This window comes from Staurois parvus, unplaced genomic scaffold, assembly GCF_062004578.1.
Source record: "Staurois parvus isolate SC_StPar_1 unplaced genomic scaffold, SC_StPar_1.0 ptg000089l, whole genome shotgun sequence".
NCBI lineage: Eukaryota > Metazoa > Chordata > Amphibia > Anura > Ranidae > Staurois > Staurois parvus.
The window spans coordinates 2497260-2517348 of NW_028317885.1; the positions used below are offsets into that span (position 1 = coordinate 2497260).

The 20089-nt window shown below is 40.5% G+C and overlaps 1 protein-coding gene across 1 annotated transcript in view; it reads right to left on the reverse strand.

The window, feature by feature from the left end:
* Window positions 1-20089, reverse strand: part of GALK2 (galactokinase 2) — a 289559-nt gene that overhangs the window by 78425 nt on the left and 191045 nt on the right. The window contains exon 8 of the mRNA XM_089670313.1: window positions 5944-6154. Coding sequence (XP_089526439.1) covers window positions 5944-6154 — 211 coding nt within the window. The remainder of the gene's footprint in view (window positions 1-5943; window positions 6155-20089) is intronic.

A 20089-nucleotide genomic window follows, 5' to 3' on the forward strand; every position in this document is an offset into this window, starting at 1 on the left:
TTAAGAAATGGCAGTCATCAGGAACAGTGGAAGTTAAAGCAAGATCTGGAAGACCAAGAAAAATATCAGACAGAACAGCTCGCAGGATTGTGAGAAAAACAATTCAAAACCCACGTTTGACTGCACGATCCCTCCAGAAAGATCTGGCAGACACACTGGAGTTGTGGTACACTATTCCACTATAAAGAGATACTTGTACAAATATGGTCTTCATGGAAGAGTCATCAGAAGAAAACCTCTTCTACGTCCTCACCACAAAAATCATCGTTTGAACTTTGCAAATGAACATATAGACAAGCCTGATGCATTTTGGAAACAAGTTCTGTGGAACTTTTTGGTCGAAATGAGCAAAGGTACGTTTGGAGAAGAAGGGGCACAGAATTTAATGACAAGAACCTCTGTCCAACTGTTAAACATGGGGTTGGATCAATCATGCTTTGGGGTTGTGTTGCAGCCAGTGGCACAGGGAACATCTCACGAGTAGAAGGATACATGGATTCAATAAAATTTCAGCAAATATTGGATGGTAACTTGATGCCATCTGTGAAAAAGCTGAAGTTAAAGAGAGGATGGCTTCGACAAATGGATAATGATCCTAAACACACCTCGAAATCCACGGGGGATTACATCAAGAGGCGTAAACTGAAGGTTTTGCCATGGCCTTCACAATCTCCTGACCTCAACATAATTGAAAATCTATGGATAGACCTTAAAAGAGCAGTGCGTGACAGACAGCCCAGAAATCTCAAAGAACTGGAAGACTTTTGTAAGGAAGAATGGGCAAAGATACCTCAAACAAGAATTGAAAGACTCTTGGCTGGCTACAAAAAGCGTTTACAAGCTGTGATACTTACCAAAAGGGGCAGTACAAGATATCAACTCTGCAGGGTGCCCAAACTTTTGCAGACGCCATTTTTTTGTTTTCGGTTATTTTGAAAGTGTAAATGATGGAAATAAAATCTAACTTTTGTTGACATATTATAAGAATGTCTAATCTGTAATTTGATGCCTTTTGGAGATTTTTCCATCTTTCCTTGGCTTCTTTATGCACATTAATACAAATTTTTAGCTGGGGTGCCCAAACTTTCGATCCCCACTGTATATATATATATATATATATATATATACACCTGATACCTACCCACCCCCCGTTAGTGAAGTTTTGCCACACCCATATTTCCTATATTTCTCCACACCACCTCCTTCTTCGCTTGCTGGCTGTGGGCCAGGAGGAATGGTGGTCAGGCACAAGCCCCAGGCCATCAGGTAGGGGGACCCTGTCAGACAGGCTGTAGGGGGCCCCATGATTTCTAACAGCAACCCTGCTTGTAACATTGAAATTTGAAAAACGTCTTGGAAATATGGGACGCTATACTTTCTAATTTACTATAAAGAATAGTTATTTTCCATAGTTCGGCAGGAATCTCTACATCTGAACCCTACATCTCCCATATCAGTTACCTATCTACCCTTCTCCTTGACCACCTCCCCAGACCTTCATCTTTATTCTTTTCATTTTATAATTTCCTTTTTTTCTCACAATCCCCTTTACTATTTCACTACATATCACTTTATTTTCTACAAAGAATTTTGACGATTAATGGTTAGAAAAACTGAAAACAAAATCAGCTGGCAAATAATAGCTAACAGGAGAATGGTAGCAAGGGGCTATATAGGAATACATTTTAATTTTATGACATTTTTTTACTTGTTAGGTTGCTTTAAATTACATGATATGCATATCAAAGCTCATCCATTTGACCTGCAGATGAATAAAACAGAGTAGACACCATGCTACTTTCTCTTTTGCTTTCATGCCTAAGCCCTCGCTCACACTTGAGTGGTTTAGCAGTTTTAGTTTCCCTATGTTTGACTATGCTCAACATACAAAATCCCATTCATTCTAACTGTCCCTGTTCACATTGTACACTCAGTCGCCCTACGCTTAACTGTTGGGGGGGGAAGAGCAGTGTGACCATTTTTTAGCTTAATGCAGGAAATGCAATACGGTAAAAAACATTTTGGCTTTATAACCATTTAATTATTTAAGTTCTGCTAGGGACTATAATGAACATACCCAAGATTGAGTCATCATTTAGTTTAATTTGAATGTATTTGGTAAGACAGTTTGCAGAGATGAGTTATCAAGAGAATGTTCACATAGTTTGGATGATTCCTTATCGTAGATGAATTCATGACCAATACATCAACTGTACTAATCTTTGTGGAGCAAAGTTTACATAGAGGTCAGCAGTGCTGTGATACAGGTGAGCATTAAAATGTGAAGAAAAATGAGGGTTCTTCTCATGACAGTGAGAATCCAGCTCCAGCTGTTATTTCTCTCTCTGGGTAGTAAAGGGTAATAAAGAAAAAAAAGCTGCCACTGGTGACATATACAATTGCCTCCTTGTATAAACTAAATCGAATAACACAAATACAAACTTCTGGATACTGTTAAGAATAACCGATTAAGTTTAATGACTCCACATACTTAGAAATCAGGTGATTATATCACTGAATTTTCAGTTAATATAAAACACATACTAAATGGATGCAACAGCAGATGGACCTAACATTTTGAAGGCCCATAAAACATGTATTCTTTAACCACTAGCCTACAGGGCACTTATACCCCCTTCCTGCCCAGGCCAATTTCCAGCTTTCAGTGCTGTCACACTTTGAATGACAATTTCACGGTCATGCAACACTGTACCCATATGACATTTTTAGTATATTTTTGTGACAAATAGAGCTTTATTTTGATGGTATTTAATCACCTCTGAGTTTTTTAATTTTTCTTAAACAAACCAAAAACCACAGAAAATTTTGAAAAAAGTTTTTCTTAGTTTTTGTTATAAAATTTTGTAAATAAGTGATTTTTCTCCTTCACTGATGTGCGCTAATGAGGCTGCAGTGATGGGCACTGATAAGTGGCACTGATGAGTTGGCACTGATGAGCATTGACATGCACTGAAAGGCAGCACTCATATATGGCACTGATAGGCGGCACTGACTGGCACTGATAGGTGGCACTGACTAGCACTGTTAGGCGGCACTGACTGGCACTGACAGACGGCACTGATGCACACTGATAGGTGGCACTGACTGGCACTGATAGGTGGCACTGACTGGCATTGATAGGTGGCACTGACTGGCACTGATGGGTGACACTGAAAGGCAGCTCAGATGGGTACTGATATGTGGCATTGATGTGCACTGGTAGGCACTGAAATGTGGAACTGATGGGCACTGGCAGGTGGCATGGATGAGCACTGACAGCTGGCACTGATGGACACTGACAGGTGGCACTGCTGGGGCTACACAGATCATCAGGGCACACTGATCATCAGTGTTCTGATGATCTGTGTACATGTCCCCTTCGAGGGATGCTGATTACCGGCTCTCCTCTCGAGCTGTCAGCGTGACAGTTCGTGAGGAGAGAAATTCCGATAACCAGCATTTCCTTGTTTACATGTGATCAGCTGTGATTGGAAACAGCTGATCACATGACCAAGCCAACATCTTCGGCTCTTTCCGTTGATCCGCTGTGTCCAAGGGACACATCGCACCACTGATCGCCGTGCTGCGCACTCCCGGAGCCGCACATGCGCGCTTAGAATGGGAGGACGTCATATGATGTCCTCCCAGAACAAGAGAACCTCCTTGCGGGTGGCAGTTAAATACACGGAGTTATTTTCAGCAGATTAGGTTGGCCTAATCAGTCTATGGGGTAGATTTACTAAGACTGCTGCATTAAGAATCTGGTGCAGCTGGGCATGGTAGCCATTTACTTTCTAACTTCAGCATGTTCATTTAAGCTTTGGCAATAAAACCTGGAAGCTGACTGGTTTCTAGGCAGAGCTGCACCAGATTTTGTACTCTCCAGTTTTAGTAAATAACCCCCTATATGTTCTATGAGAATCTGGGGGCATAAAAGGTAAGGCAATTCATATTCATAAGATGACATTTTGAAGTTCATTAGGTCTGAGCATACATGTTTATACAGTACACTGAGTGCCCCATACACCAGCCTTAAATGTTTGGAAATTATGGCAATAAGTGGAACAGTTAATTTCCTTAAGGGCCCATTCACACGCATTGCAGTAACCCACACATTCCTGCAACAAATATTACGTGTATTTTTATGACATAATGCCATTCATTCTAAATGGTAGTCAACACACCTTGCCATTAGATGTGTGCTGCCAGAAATGCTACATCCACCTTCGTTTGCTAGGCCAAATGAATGCATGTTAGCACACAATAATACCGTGCATTGGCTCTAACTGTCTGGGTCACCTCATATATGTTTGGGTACTGCAAAGTAGAATACAAGAAACAGAGAAAGTAGAAATAAAAAAGCACCAAAAAGTGAAGGGGATTATAAAAAAAGTATTATGGGAAAAAAGCTGAAAAAGGTCAAATAATGTAAAAGAAGAAACATGGAGAAATAAAAAAGATATACAATAACAAATCTAGTTAGGACTCATAAGGTAACCTTGATATGCACCTGGCTTTGTACTAGCAATCAGCAGAGCTGTGCTGAACAATCACCATGAAGTTATTTTGTGAGAGTATAACATTTCCCGCTCTTGTGGGAAAAGACTTTATGCACAGGAGTTTAAATTTCATTTTACTAATTTTCTCTAAAAGAAATGCTTAAAGCATAACTCCATGATTTTTTTTCTCCCATGCCTGCACTACAAGGGTTAACTGCTCATTTTGTCTAGGGGCGCATTGAAAGGCTATACTTACACAATACTTTAATCTTCCAGAAAACCGCACTACCCCATGTCCAGTGGTGGACTGCTTCTGTCATCCTCACGTCTAGAGCCAGTGTATGGGCGTGATGACCTCAGGAATGGTCCATTCATAAAACTGCTAGTGTGCAGGGGGTACAGGAGTGGCGGGAACTAGTCTTGCGCTCGAAGGATCGGTGGATTAGACAAGTATAACTATGCTTTGAAATGCCCTAGACAAAAATGAGCAGTTAACCCATGCAGTGTGGGCATAGCCCCACTGCATAGGAGAAAAACATTTTTGCCCAGAGTTCTTCTTTAACCATTTGACGCCCGGCTTATGGCCGAATGGCGTCCGGAAAAATGTACTAGCTTTCCGGGAGGCCACCATATGGCGTCCTCCTGCACATGCGCAATTCTCGCGCTTGCAGAGTCGCGCAGTGGCGCGATCTGTCACCGGCCGTGTACCTCGGACGCGGCCGATGACAGATCTGAGTACCGGCCCCCGTTGCTGGTACCATGTGACCTGCTGTGACCAATCACAGCAGGTCACATGAAAGTATTATTCTGACATTCTTGGACCTCAAGAAATTAGATTGGCTGTCAGTACTTCAGGATTGATCAATACTCAGATCTATACCATAGTTTGTAAACTCTATAACCTTCCTACAAACTAAAAAATACATCCTAATTTGGGTTATTTTCACCAAAGACATGTAGTAGAATACATCTCAGCCTAAATTTATGAAGAACAATTATTTATTTGCAAACTTTTATAACAGAAACAAAGAAAAACGTGTTTTTTTTTCAAAATTTTCGGTCTTTTTTTGTTAATTTAGCAAAAAATAAAAACCCCAGCGATGATTAAATACCACCAAAAGAAAGCTCTAGTTGTGTGAAGAAAATAATAAAATTTTAGTTTGGGTACAATGTTGTATGACCGCGCAATTGTCATTCAAAGTGTGAGAGCGCTGAAACCTGAAAAATGGCCTGGGCAGGAAGGTGTAAAATTGCCTGGTATTGAATTGGTTAAGATAAAATTGGTTAGGATTCTTTCCAAATGAAAACCATTTTGTTTTTTCAAAACCACAATGAAAAAAAAAAAATTTATCAAACTTATAGAACACAGTATCGTTATTGCATTGCATACTATCAACATTCATGATTAAACATAGTTATAAAACAGGTTCTGTGTCTGACTTACCATCCTGAGTATTTTGGCTTAAAATGGTACTACGGAGCTCCTGCAAACTTATTTCTAAAGACTGGCAAATTTCTTCACTTGTGTATGGTTCAGGATGGAAAACTTCCTTGACCAAAGCCTGCATGTCTTCCAGGCTTGCACCAAGTCTGTTCTGGAGATCTCCTAATTTCACCAAGCTTTTCCAGTCCAGCCCTTTGCACTTTGCAAGAATCTATAATACAACATCAAGACTGAGTTTTTCTACATGATCTCCTCACATATACAGAAACTATGCATGCAACATATACCAACATATAACAAATCTATATCAAATTGATTTCATAGACCTTTTTTCTAAACCATATTTTATTGTTATTCCCCTCTTTCAGTAAAAAGAGGATACGATTAAATTAGAGAAAACTTGTCTGTTTTTGCTGTCACCGTTTTCCAATATATGTATTTACAATATAATGTACACTATATATTTTCTTATAGATTTCTTTTATACTTAAGTTTGGTGATATCATGTGCTATATTGACTTTAAGAAGAACTATAGGCGAAACTTTGTTTTCATTTTGGATAGAGTAAGGGAGGCTTATAACCCATCAGACTGTTTTCACCATCTGTGTCCCATTCTGGAGATTTACCTTCACTTCCTGTCCCATAGCCAAACAGACAATGAGAGGAAATCCCTGCAAATTAAGGAAATTCCTTGGGGATCCCCAGGTCACCAGAACTAGTGCCCCCATTGGAAGATTTCCCCTCTATTACTTTTCTGGGGACAACCCAAAATTTGGGATTTTCTTTTACTTTCACTTTCAATAATAATGGTAAACAAAACAAATAGAGTGAATGAATATCCCTAATGGGGACACAGACAACAATACAGCCTGACAGGTTTTCTAATCCCACTGCACTCCATCCAAAATGTTTTGCCTTTAGTTATACTTTAAATTGTATCTGCTCTGAATCTGCCATCCATTTACTATTTTGGGCCTCGAGGGTTATACTCTCACAGCTCCTGGGGTAGACGTCCCTGGCAGTTACCATTTGGAAGTGTTACCATGTTTTAATCATTTAAGCTGATTTGTAAGTATCTGGTCCTTTGGGGGTCTTCAGGGCTGGAATAGTTTCATACCTCCCTTCTAAGACATATTGACTATGTGATATGATCAGTCTTGTTAAGTATTTTATATTTGATGTCTCATTCTGTAGATACTTTTATTAGCACCTACTCCTGAGGAAGTGAATAGACATTCATGAAACATGTTGAGATACTGAATGCATTTTTTCGATTTAGTAATGTGGAAACATATATATATATATATTGTGGGAACTCGCTTCAAAGTGGTAGAGCTTTTAAACGCACACAGCTACTCGCTTTCTTTTTCAGGGCCTTTTTAGCCCACTTTTATTTAAATGAAAGTTCAAACAGAAGTTTCCCACACAGGGGTATCGATCACCCACAAAACAACGGTTCAGCCTCCAGGCTTATACTCAGCTTGCTGTCTGTCTCCTGCAGACTTCTTCCCAAAATATGGCACTTGCACACCGCTGGCCTCTAGCACACAGCTAGTCTCTAGCAGCCCCTTGCTGCTTTTGGCTTCCACCTCTCCTAGGTGAAGCCCACCTGACTTCCAGGCAGTGACCTTCTGTCTTCCAAGTGGAGCCCTCCTGACTCCTATCTGCCGGGGTGGAGCCCTCCTGACCCCTATCTGCCAGGGTGGAGCCCAGAACTCTGATCCTGACTCTCTGAAAAGGCCCGCAAACACCTGTGCAATCAGTCTCCTGGCCATTCCCAAAACCTGGTCCCAGGATTGGAGATTTCATCCCTCCCAGATCTCTTTGAAATCTCCAGGCTCCAGATCCCAAAACAGACCTTACAAACAAAGGAGGAAAGTGAAAAGCCACTTTCCTCCGTATCAAACACTTACCCTGGAGCCCCTCAACCTGCCTAGTTGAGAATCCTGGGTGACAGATAGTCACACTGTCACAATATATATATATATATATATATATATATATATATATATATAGTTTTTTTTTACTGATATATGATGAATATAATAAATTGGCTTCATTATTTTTAACTAGTAATTTGCGTAGCTAATGAGATTTGTATTTATTGAATAACAAATTAATATTTACTTGTATAAATCATTTGTTTACCAATTAAATGCCTCATATAATGTCCCATGGGCAAATATATTGTGTTGTGTACTTGTTGAATAGGGATGGAAGCCAATCACTATGCGCACTAGATCACAACCAGAGTTCCTTTATTAAATTACAGAATAAAATAAACCTTGCTTTCAGATTTGTTTCTGTCTGAAATAACCAACTCCAAGAGTAAGTTTTGTAAAGGAGATCTTCCTGCATGTTAAAAGGTCTCTTGCCATCCAAGTTAAATCATTTCACTGGCCATGCACCATATGTAAACATCACACAAGCGGCAAGTGACTGTTGTGGACATACCCAATAGGTTTTGTGTTCAGCTAAAAAACGAAATCTTATTGGCAGCAATAGGCAGAAGCCCTACTGCTGGTACTTTTTGTAAAACATTCAGACCATGAATAACATAATGTATTTCAGTTTTTTAATATAGTGTTGTCAATTGGGAGTCATTTTAAAGTCTTTTTGTTCTTTCGATTTCCTTGGCTATCAATAGGAATATCAAAGATAGTTTTATGTATGCCAATGAAGAATGAAGCTAAACTGTAATATTCCTCTGGTGCTTAAGAAGGTATTGAACCCAGAAACAAACATTTATTAAACTGAGCTTACTAATTCTTAGATGTGGTGGCTGCATTGGTTTTCTTTTTTAGCCTTTATTTCCTATTATTTTCACCTGGGGATACAATCAGTAAATTTTTCAACAGAACAAGCTGTCCTGCACATATAGCAGTTAGATGATTGAGACACATCATTTACCACTATCAGGGGTGCTTACAATGATCAGCTTTTATTCATTTATGTAAAACCTTTATCCAAAAAGAAAAAAACTGTTGCTGTAACTACTTAGAATGTGTTCTTTGGAGTTTGGCTTCAATTTGTTAGTGTACCTAAATCTGCTTGTACATCTAACATTACCCTCCCCCCAACTGACAATGCTGATGTTCAAATGTGTTTATGTTGCTCCTTTATCCAGAGTGGGAGACCCTAAAGCAGGAAGAGCGTTACTCGCCAGATCATCAGATGAAAACAGAGGGGAAAAATACATAAAAAAGAAAACGAATGCAGATAACACATCTAATGATTGGTAAGCATCAATATATTACAATTATTTTGTTATTGGGTTTAACCCGACTTTATAGTAGTAGTAAACCGTGGCAGTTAAAAAAAAAATCCCCTGCAAGACAATAGCATAATGTGCTAGTATGCATTGCATACTATCACATTATGAAATACTTACCTTAGAATGAAGCCCTTCAGCAGTGCGCTATCACTGCTGACAGGGCTTCCATCTTCATTCAGTCTTCCTTCCGGGTTCGCAGGCTTGGGCACCTTGAATGGCTAAGCCACGATGACGTCACTCCAGCACATGTGCGCAGGAGCCACGGCACAGCTCTCTGAAGGAATGGCACGGGTATGTCATTCCTTCAGAGGGCATGCGCCAGTAACATCACCAGCTTGCAGAAGAGTGAATTTAGGAGCTCTAAATGGTGCAATAATTTTACCTACAGGTAGGATTTATTATAGGATTACCCGCAGGTAAAAATCGCTAAGCAGGCTTTACTACCACTTTAAGCAGTTAAGAAAGATGAGACACAAGCAAACCATATATGATATCAGAAACCCAACTGGTTGTTTAAACACAAGGAAATTCTGTTTGAGTTACAGAAGTTATCAGATACCAGCCTACTTCATGTGAATATAGTTCCTCTACCTTTCAGAGAATTGGATAATCATTAGGTTAAACACATGTTACAGGAATGACCTGTCAAAAAAAGCTTGTTCTGCATTTTTGAATAGTTTATGTAAAACTGCACACAGGAGGTCAGACAGTCTCTTCGGCATCCAAAAAAACCTCACCCTGGATATGTGACACATAGAAAACCACAACATTCTGCAGTAACAATGTGGTCAGTAACAAGTACAATAAACCAGAGCAAAATCCAATGGGATTAAATGTTGCGCAGCAAACCTGCATTAGCATATTGTGACATCTGTTTTTCTCCAGTATTTATTGAATCAGATAACTTTAGTTCTGAAACCATTCTGATTTGTAGTTAGCTCCACTTTTGCAGAGAAAAAAAAGAACAATACTTTCCTGGTCGGTTATATCTGAATATTTGGTGAGAATGTCCCAAATTTAGAAGGTACTGGACCAGCATATACAAACTGGTATATGCATTCCTCAGCAAAGTTATTCCCAAAACTCCTGAAGGGAGCTCTGCTAAATCTGAACTGGTTCTTACTTAATGGAAAAATGGCCCCTATCCTCAAGGTCCTTAAATTTAAAGTGTTACTAAACCCAGCACACTGCATTCACTCTGTCTGGTCTCTTACAGTACACACTACATGGAAATGCATTTATTTTAGTAAATATAAACTGATAAATACCTTTTCTCATGAGCAGTTAGAGCAGACTCGTAACTTCTACCAGTGTCCAGCAGAGCACATGTTAAAGCTTGTAGGAGGAGTTTTCTTTCTGCTCTAGGAGGAGGCAAAACCCCTGACCTCTGTCTGAACAGTGCTGATTGGCTCTGTGCTGATCAAATGCACTCTCCCAAGAAAAAAAAAACAACTCTCTAGCAATACACACTAAACTGAGCAAGTGCAGTGTCTCTACATTTATGTCTTATCAGGAAATAGGAGGGGGACACTGGAAGAAAGGTAGGATCAGAGAAGTCAGGATCAAACAGCATTTTTAAACAATGCAGAGGATTAACCCCTTGTGTTCCACAGTGAGTAAAACAAGCATGCTTTACTGCATTTACAGACTGATTTTACTGGTGTGGGTTTAGTAGCACTTTAAGGGCCAGTTTACATCAGGATCGCACAAGAATGCAGCCCATTCAAATAAAATTACACCAGAACATGGAAAAATTAGTGCATACACTACTTTTAAAAAATACCGTGCATCAAATTTCATGGTACTGCGTTTTCATTATGAGTTTGGGATGCTGTTAACTTTACATTGGCACGTGCATGTGGATTACAAGGGCAGGACCCTAAACGTATTGGGACACCCTAGATTGAGCACTACTTCCCCACAGACTTCAATTGCAACTTGTTGGACCTCTGATAGTATAGAGTAGAGTATGGCTTCAATGATGATGCAGCATGGATGCAATTCCAATTCCAATCCCACTCCCCCTTTCTCATCCCTCTACCTGGGAACCCTGTGAGTTGTATACTCAACCCATAACCATAACTTAGTAAAACCCTTGTGCCCTTGTCAACCTGACTTAATCTTATCTTAATATGATGCTAACAATTGTGCAAAACCAATTTCCTCCCACATGCGTCGCAATGTAGCATTGAGAAGGGAATACATTTCTCCTAAAATAAAACGCTTATATTTACTTTGAGCTTTACCATTCTGCTACGTTACATAAAAGCTGCACTAATGTGAAATCATTTTATTCAGCAGACTAATCAGCAGATTATATTTTGGAATAAATATATGGGAGTGTGAAAATCACAAATATTGCACTGGGAAAAATGTTCACTATTTACCGTATTTTTCGCTCCATAAGACGCACTTTTTCCGCCCCAAAAAAGAAGGGAAAATGTCAGTGCGTCTTATGGAGCGAATATAAAGCGGCCGGTCTGGTATTTCTGCCACCACCATGTCAGAATACCGGGCCGGCCGCTCAGCTGTTCTCTCCTGCAGGGCCTTACCTGTTCCTTGCTCCAGCGCTGCACAGTCTTCCCGGGCCGGCTTCTGTGACAGCCGGGTGCCCACTGCGCATGTGCTGCGCTTTGTGAATGATCCGGTGTCTTCTGGGACACATGACAGGTCCCAGAAGGCGCCGGGCCATTCACAAAGCGCAGCGCTTCTCGCGCATGCGCAGTGGGCACCTGGCTGTCACAGAAGCCGGCCCGGGAAGAAGAGGGAAGGACAACTCCGCGGAAGTGGGAGCGGGTGCCTGTCAAATTCAGGTACCCGCTCCCCCTCCCTCCCCAAAGGTCAGCAGTCTCTGGTCATTCCCTGCACTGTCTGCGGTCTCTGGTCATTCCCTGCACTGTCCGCGGTCTCTGGTCATCCCCTGCACTGTCCGCGGTCTCTGGTCATCTCCTGTACTGTGTCCGCAGTCTCTGGTCATCTCCTGCACTGTGTCCGCAGTCTCTGGTCATCTCCTGCACTGTGTCCGCAGTCTCTGGTCATCTCCTGTACTGTGTCCGCAGTCTCTGGTCATCTCCTGTATTGTGTCCGCAGTCTCTGGTCATCTCCTGTACTGTGTCCGCAGTCTCTGGTCATCTCCTGTACTGTGTCCGCAGTCTCTGGTCATCTCCTGTACTGTGTCCGCAGTCTCTGGTCATCTCCTGTACTGTGTCCGCAGTCTCTGGTCATCTCCTGTATTGTGTCTGCAGTCTCTGGTTATCCCCTGTACTATGTCCGCAGTCTCTGGTCATCTCCTGTACTGTGTCTGCAGTCCATTGGTTCAGAATATTTTTTTTTCTTGTTTTTCGCCTCTAAAACCTAGGTGCGTCTTATGGTCAGGTGCGTCTTATGGAGCGAAAAATACGGTACTCTCAATAAAAACCAAGGAAATAAAAATATATGTCTCCAAACTTGATTCCAAAAGTAAGTCAATACCAGCTGACATGCAACAATATACATGCATTCCCTAAAAATTACTCTGACCATAAAACACTTCAAGTAAACACGTTGCCCACAGAAGCATTAACCACTTTAAGACCAGGGCTTTTTCTGACACTCTTTGTTTACAAGTAAAATCTGTAATTCTTGATAGAAAAATACTTGGAATCCCCAAACATGATATATATATATATATATATATACACATATATATATATATACATACATACACACACACACACAGTATATATGCATATTTTGCAGATGCCTTGGAGACTAAAATGGTGGTTGTTGCAATTTTTTATGTCACACGGTATTTGCACAATGGTTTTTCAGTTTTAGTTTTGGAATTACTGCTCACACTATTAATGTTGGCGATGATACCTCACACGTGTACTGCGAACACCAATTACATATGTGTGAGCGACCTAAGTGTTCATTCACCTCTGCGCACGAGCATGGGGGGAGGATGGGGGAGCTTTAAAAATTTTTGTTATTCATTCTATTTTTACACTGTCCCTTTAAAAAAATGTTCTGATTGCTTTTATTGCTATCACAAGAAATGTAAACATCATTTGTGACAGCAATAAAGCATGACAAAGAATCTTTATAGAGACGTCTGGGGTCTATAAGACACCAAATCTCTCCTCAACCTTTGAAATCATAAGATAAAAAAAACAACATTGATCTTATGCTTTGCAAAAAAAAATGTCTCTGTTTACATATGCCCTAAGTGACAAAATGATCGTCACTTCCAGTCTCCTTGACCATAGAGATGACTGGGGACAATCAGGTCCCCAAACACCTCTATGGTAAGCAGGCACAACCACTGGCTTCAGTACAGTGCTCCCCTCTGGGACGGGAGAGCCCGGAGAGGCACCAGAGGGTGGCGAGAGGGGGGGGGGATCCCCTTCTGCCACCTGTAAAAGCAATCCAGTGGCTAAATAGCTGCTAGAATTTTACATATAACAGCATCGCCTACAGTTAAAAATAAAAATACTGTGTTAATGTCTGCAGCTGCAGGCATTAGCCCGGTATATGCTTGCGAACCAGGGACGTACATGTACATTAGCTGGTCTGCAAGTGTGCTGATAACCACAGATCTAACACCATTTATTACCACTGCGCATTAATGCAAGTAGAGTGTTTAAGATGCAGCTTACCTTAGCTTAAAGTACATCTAAACCCAAGAATAAAAAATTATAGTATTGCAGCTTACCAGTCCAAATATGTAGTGGTTGCATTTGTTTTCTTTTTTCATATCTTTTTTTCTCTATTTAACCTGGTAATCTTTCCATTACCATACTTCCTGTCCTATGGTGACAACTGTACTAAGCAGAGGACAAGGAGTTTGTTAGGACTACATAACACCTCACTCTCTTCTCCATAACAGAGGAAAGTACATTTTGTAGTCCACAAAGGAAGCAGGGAACAATGTTAACTGATAACAGTCCAGTGAAAGAGAGTATAGAACGTTACCAGCTCACAAGATTTCTGACTAGATGAACAGCTACTTGTTTTTTTTCTTTGCACTTGCCAAACAGATGAAATAAAATGCTTTCAATAGCATATTTAACAGACCAAAAGGAAGCAAATAAGAGAAATTTATTGTTAGAGTTTACATACACTTTAAGTTAGGCACTTTGTATTAAACCATTTTAAACCCAAACACATCATAGTACCAATATAATAGTGTTTAGTGCAAACATCTTGAAGACAGAACATTGGGAAAAATTAAACATTCCTCAAAGACACATGTGCTCAACTGACCACAGTTTTCAAACAGTTTTGCTTCTTAAGGATCGCATGTTTACATTGTTTAAATGCCATGGTTTTTATTATCATAATCAAGTGCTAATGATTTATGCTTTAATAAAGTCTTTATAGAACTTTTTTTTTAGTTAATATCCAACTTTGTATTCAGTTTTCATGCAGTATTAGGAGAGATGTAATTTTATGGTGATAAAAACAGAGTACAGCCAACAATTAGTCATTGTGAAGATGTCAGTAATAAAAGTTGAAGGAAATCTTGAAATGCCAGACATCCTGTGTTTGCTAAAGCCAACTATAAAATGTATTTAAAGCTGAAGTTTATTTTAAACTTTTTTTTTGGAGTACACTGCACCAGAGACATAAAACTTACCTCGAATGTCCTGCTGATTGCTCCTTGTTATAGAAATCCTCCCTTAACTGATGTTGGATCCTGCGCGAGCTGTGTGCTGCACAGATTAAGCGGTTGTGAAAGTCTCCTGACGCCTTCCCTCCCCTTTCCTCCTTCTATCATTTTTTAATTGAAAGTAAAAAGTTATGTGAGTGGAGGAGATCCTGTCATTCACCAACCCCTCAACATTCATATTAACACGAGCTGATATGACTATTGATGCGTTACTAGTAGAAATATAGGCAAAACTATTTTTTTTTTCATTTTGGATAACGTAAGGGAGAGTTATAACCCCATTCCCAATCCCATAGCCAAAACAGGAAGTGAGATGAAATCCCTGCAAATTAAGAGAATCCGTTGGGGCCCCCAAGGTCACCAGAACTGATGTTATCATTAATTGATTTCCCCTCTATTATTGTTCTGGGGACAACCCAAGAATTTGGGATTTTCTTTTACTTTCATTTTCAATGATAATGGTAAACAGGACAAATAGAAAGGAATAATCTCTCTAATGAAGCACCGACAGCAATTATTACTTGACTGGGGTTCTAACCCCTCTCCACTCTGTCCAAAAAAATGCCCTTAGTTATACTTTAATCCTACATGGAATGTAAAGGGTGGGGAGGGACATAAGGGTGGGGGGTTTAATATGGAGCCAACAGTCCTGCACTGTATATGAAGGACTCTGAGAGACCACTCACTAGCTGGAACAGAGGAGAGTGTTAGAGTCTGCTAGAGTTAGGAAAAGGGAAGTATTACCTTTCTTCTCATCCCCTAGAGATAAGGAGCAATCTTCCCTGGCTTTAGAATCATCAACGCTTGAATCAGACCATGTTGACACAGATGTTGCTTCATGACATAAAAAGATAAGTTTCTTAGATGGATATATTGCACTGGAAAATCCAGCTGCTGCTTGAAACGTGCATACACTTCACAAGGCACTGCTCCTCCAGAAATGTGCCTTCAGACCCACAAACCCCCCTCCTCTATTTGGTGTTGCACAAATCTCTTGGTCAGTAGCATATCAGGTCTGGGTTTGCCAAGGGTGGCACACAACCTGAAACTGGCTGCATGGAGATCCACAGCTAGAGATACAGTAGGGCAGTGTACTGCTTTTGCTTCTGTACGCCTAAAGGCAGATAAATCATTAAAATTCACATACTGTAAGTCAATAAGGCACATTTTTGGGGGGGTGAGTAAAAAGTCAACTAGCCTCCCAAGAAGAAAGCTACTTTCATACTCTGTTATGTGATCTGAAACCCCAGGCAGCCCTGATCATATGGTCTCTGCTACTATAATAACTGTGAATGTTTTATATAATTAGAGACTGAAACTGAATTGCTTTCATTCAGACAGACTCTGTCTAGTAGATATGCAGTGTATTTAGAGAATCAGCAAGGTGCAACCATGTGAAGCATTACTCAGCAGAGCTTGCATGTGTAATGATCATATATGGTTCTATCATGAACATATATACAGTAATTACAAACCACACAAAACAGTTTTTAGGGCTTTAGCATACATTGATAAGATTAACTACAGTAAAGTGTATGTAAGCCCTAGAAATTAACCTCTCCTTTTTGCTCTTTTTTGGTCAATTAAATATATTGAAAAGCTTTTTCTTATATCTGATTATGTAGAAAATACCTGTTTATCATGCCAGAAAATCAGAGCTGTCCTGTTTCTTGTACATTCTTGCTGTGTTATCTCAAAGGAAGTAATAGTTCTTATCTTGGGAGTACAGGAAGATTAGTGTACATGTTGTAGAGATGTGGAGAGTAGGTGGCTGTGTGTAGTTTAGCAAAAGAAAACTGGAAAAGGCTGACAACATTCAGTCCATAAAAATGCTGTGTGTTGTCAACCCACAAAAGGAATTAGAAAGTCTGGCAGACGAACAGGTGTTTTTTTTAAAAGGCTACAACATTTGGAAATGTGCATATATTGCAGAGATGTCCTGCAGAGCTGTTTATTTTGCCCTGACATACAGTTGTGGCCAAAATTATTCAACCCCCACTGAAATTGAGTGTTTTGGCCAGTTTGACATTGCTTTTGATCATTCAGTCATCTTGCTTACATTTACATTAAAGAGGCACTTGTAGGTCAGACAAATATAACATAACAGTTATAATGAAATAACCACAAATGTCTTTTCTGTGCTCACAGCATTATCAGTTTTATTCAACCCCCAAGTGACATTCAATCTTAGTACTTAGTACAGCATCCTTTTACAGTTATAACAGCTTTTAAACGTGAAGCATAGCTTGACACAAGTGTCTTGCAGCGATCTACGGGTATCTTCGCCCATTCTTCATGGGCAAAGGCCTCCAGTTCAGTCACATTCTTAGGCTTGCGCACTGCAACTGCTTTCTTTAAGTCCCACCAGAGGTTCTCAATCGGATTTAAGTCTGGTGACTGCGATGGCCACTCCAAAATGTTCCAGCCTTTCCTCTGCAACCATGCTCTAGTGGACTTGGAGGTATGCTTGGGATCATTGTCCTGTTGAAAGGTCCAACGTCTCCCAAGCCTCAGGTGTGTGACGGACTGCATCACGTTTCCATCCAATATCTCCTGGTACTGAAGAGAATTCATGGTACCTTGCACACGCTGAAGCTTCCCTGTACCTGCAGAAGCAAAACAGCCCCAAAGCATGATTGACCCTCCACCATGCTTCACAGTAGGCAAGGTGTTCTTTTCATCATAGGCCTTGTTCTTCCTCCTCCAAACATAGCGTTGATCCATGGGCCCAAACAGTTCTAATTTTGTTTCATCAGTCCACAGAACACTATCCCACAACTTTTGTGGTTTGTCCACATGGCTTTTGGCATACTGCAGTCGACTCTTCTTATTCTTTGGAGACAGCAAGGGGGTACGCCTGGGAGTTCTGGCACGGAGGCCTTCATTACGCAGTGTGCGTCTTATTGTCTGGGCTGAAACTTCTGTACCCACATCTGACAAATCTTTTCTCAGTTCCTCAGCAGTCACACGGGGACTTCTCTCCACTCTACGCTTCAGGTAGCGCACAGCAGTCGAAGTCAGCATCTTCTTTCTGCCACGACCAGGTAGCGTTTCAACAGTGCCCTTTGCCTTGAATTTGCGAATGATGCTTCCTAAGGTGTCTCTTGGTATGTTTAACATCTTTGCAATCTTCTTATAGCCATTGCCCTTCCTGTGAAGAGAAATCACCTCTTCTCTTGTCTTCCTGGACCATTCTCTTGCCTTCACCATGTTTGTAACCACACCAGTAAATGTCTAGAAGGAGCTGAGTATCACAGTCATTTTAAAGCTGCCTAATTGGTGCTTATTATGCTTGATTGCTGCTCGGTGACATCCACAGGTGTTTTCAATACCTGATGGAAAGCACCTGTATGAACCTCTGTTCTTCAGAGTGGTAGTCTTTAAGGGGTTGAATAATTGTGGCAATGAAGAAACCACATAAGAACCATTTACTACTGTATTACATAAACAATTGATGTCATTTTAGTTGCATTTGGGTAGTTACAACGTCCTTGTAGGATTTGATTCTGAATACAATTCCAAATGTACACTATAGTCCCTAAACCCCTTTACAGCATTGGGGGTTGAATAATTTTGGCCACAACTGTACTGTACACTTTAAACTGATACTGTCCACATATTGATCTGGAAACTTTAAGAAGCTTTCAGTCTTCCTTTAGTACTATAACTCTGTTAAGTCTTGCCATATCCATAGTGCAGTTAGTATCATAGAGCTGTTAATACTCTATGATAGCCTACTCCCTACTCCAAATTTCAAGAATCCCTAGCCTCCTGAAATTTTTTTCCACCAGGAAAGGAAAATTACAGTAAGTATCAGAAAGGAACTTTTCTGTTTTCCTGACAGACTCCATGGCAGCATACGTTTGTAAACTAACTAGCCCAAAAAAACAAGGGTAGGATGCCAAAAGAGGAGGGTTTCAATCATATCGCTTAGCCATCAGAAACATTATGGATAAAAACTAACAGTATAAGGAAGCTAGCCACAATGAGCCAGAACAGCCTTGATGGACGACATGTCATCCCCTGCATGGATTCCTGGCTCTCTTTCACAGGGAGCACACAAACTCTACACACTGGTTGAGTGCATTGTAATTGCCCTATAAGCCAGATGGCTAGCTGGAATGACCTATCCAGCAATGATTTTAGAATGATATCTCCATCCCTCTGGTTCTGCTAGAGAGAATGACAAACATATGTCCTAAAACTCTAAGCAAAGCTGTTGCTTGTGAGCATGCTCAAAGTATCTCAATATCCATGGCTTAGAACAATATCCTTAGTGGTCCTGCATAAAGAAGGAACAAATCTTTTGTTTTCATAGGATGCAGAAGCTCGGATTGCAACCCAGTGTGGGCATAAACACTACCCATGCTAGGCAGTAGCCAATAAGGATCCCTCACAGCCTGAGGCCCAGATCCTGGCAAGCTTCCTGACTGAAAAAAAAACCTTAGAGAGGCTACCTACTTGACAAAGTCTTTATTGATAACTGTACTAAAAGAGATCCCATCTGGAGCAGCAAGTTGTCAAAGGATCCTAAAGGCTCTGATACTGGCAAACGTTTTGGCCGAGGATGTAGCTCCAAACGACACTAAGGGTCCTATGAGGAAGACAAAAAAGGAATGCAGCCTCTGGCGCAGCTTCAAAATTTATGGGAGTGAGGTCCTATGGAATAGGAGTGAAAATGATGCATGGATGTTGCCATGGAGTCTGTCAGGAAAACAAATATTTTTTAATTTCAGGAAAATGAAAAAGGTACCAGTTACATGTATAACATAATATTATAAAATCCAGGGTATTCCTCATTCTCTAACAAAAAGTGACAATTTTATTGTATAGGCATGTCAATAGCTGTCCCAGGTATGAGAAAAACATTTCAAGGTACATAACATCCAGAGTTTTTTAGGCGATATGCACGTTTGGTGGATCTGTTCAGATGTAGAGCTGTATTGATTGTCTTGTGAGCCTTGATGAAGGGGTGCCTTTTTTCCCTCTTATGAATGCCAACTGTCTTAACTCTGTATATAGAGTCACTGGATCCCCTCATGTGATGGCGTGAAGAGGATAATAAGCTCCTGAAGTGTTAAACACACATTGGAGGGGTAGCATAAGAAGGAGGAATGTAGGGGGGAAACAGCTTGTAAGGGTCAAAGGGGAGGGGAGGAAAGAGCAGGAAAAACAAACTTCACAACGATCCCTTGAAGAAACCCAGGAGTAGAATTCTACT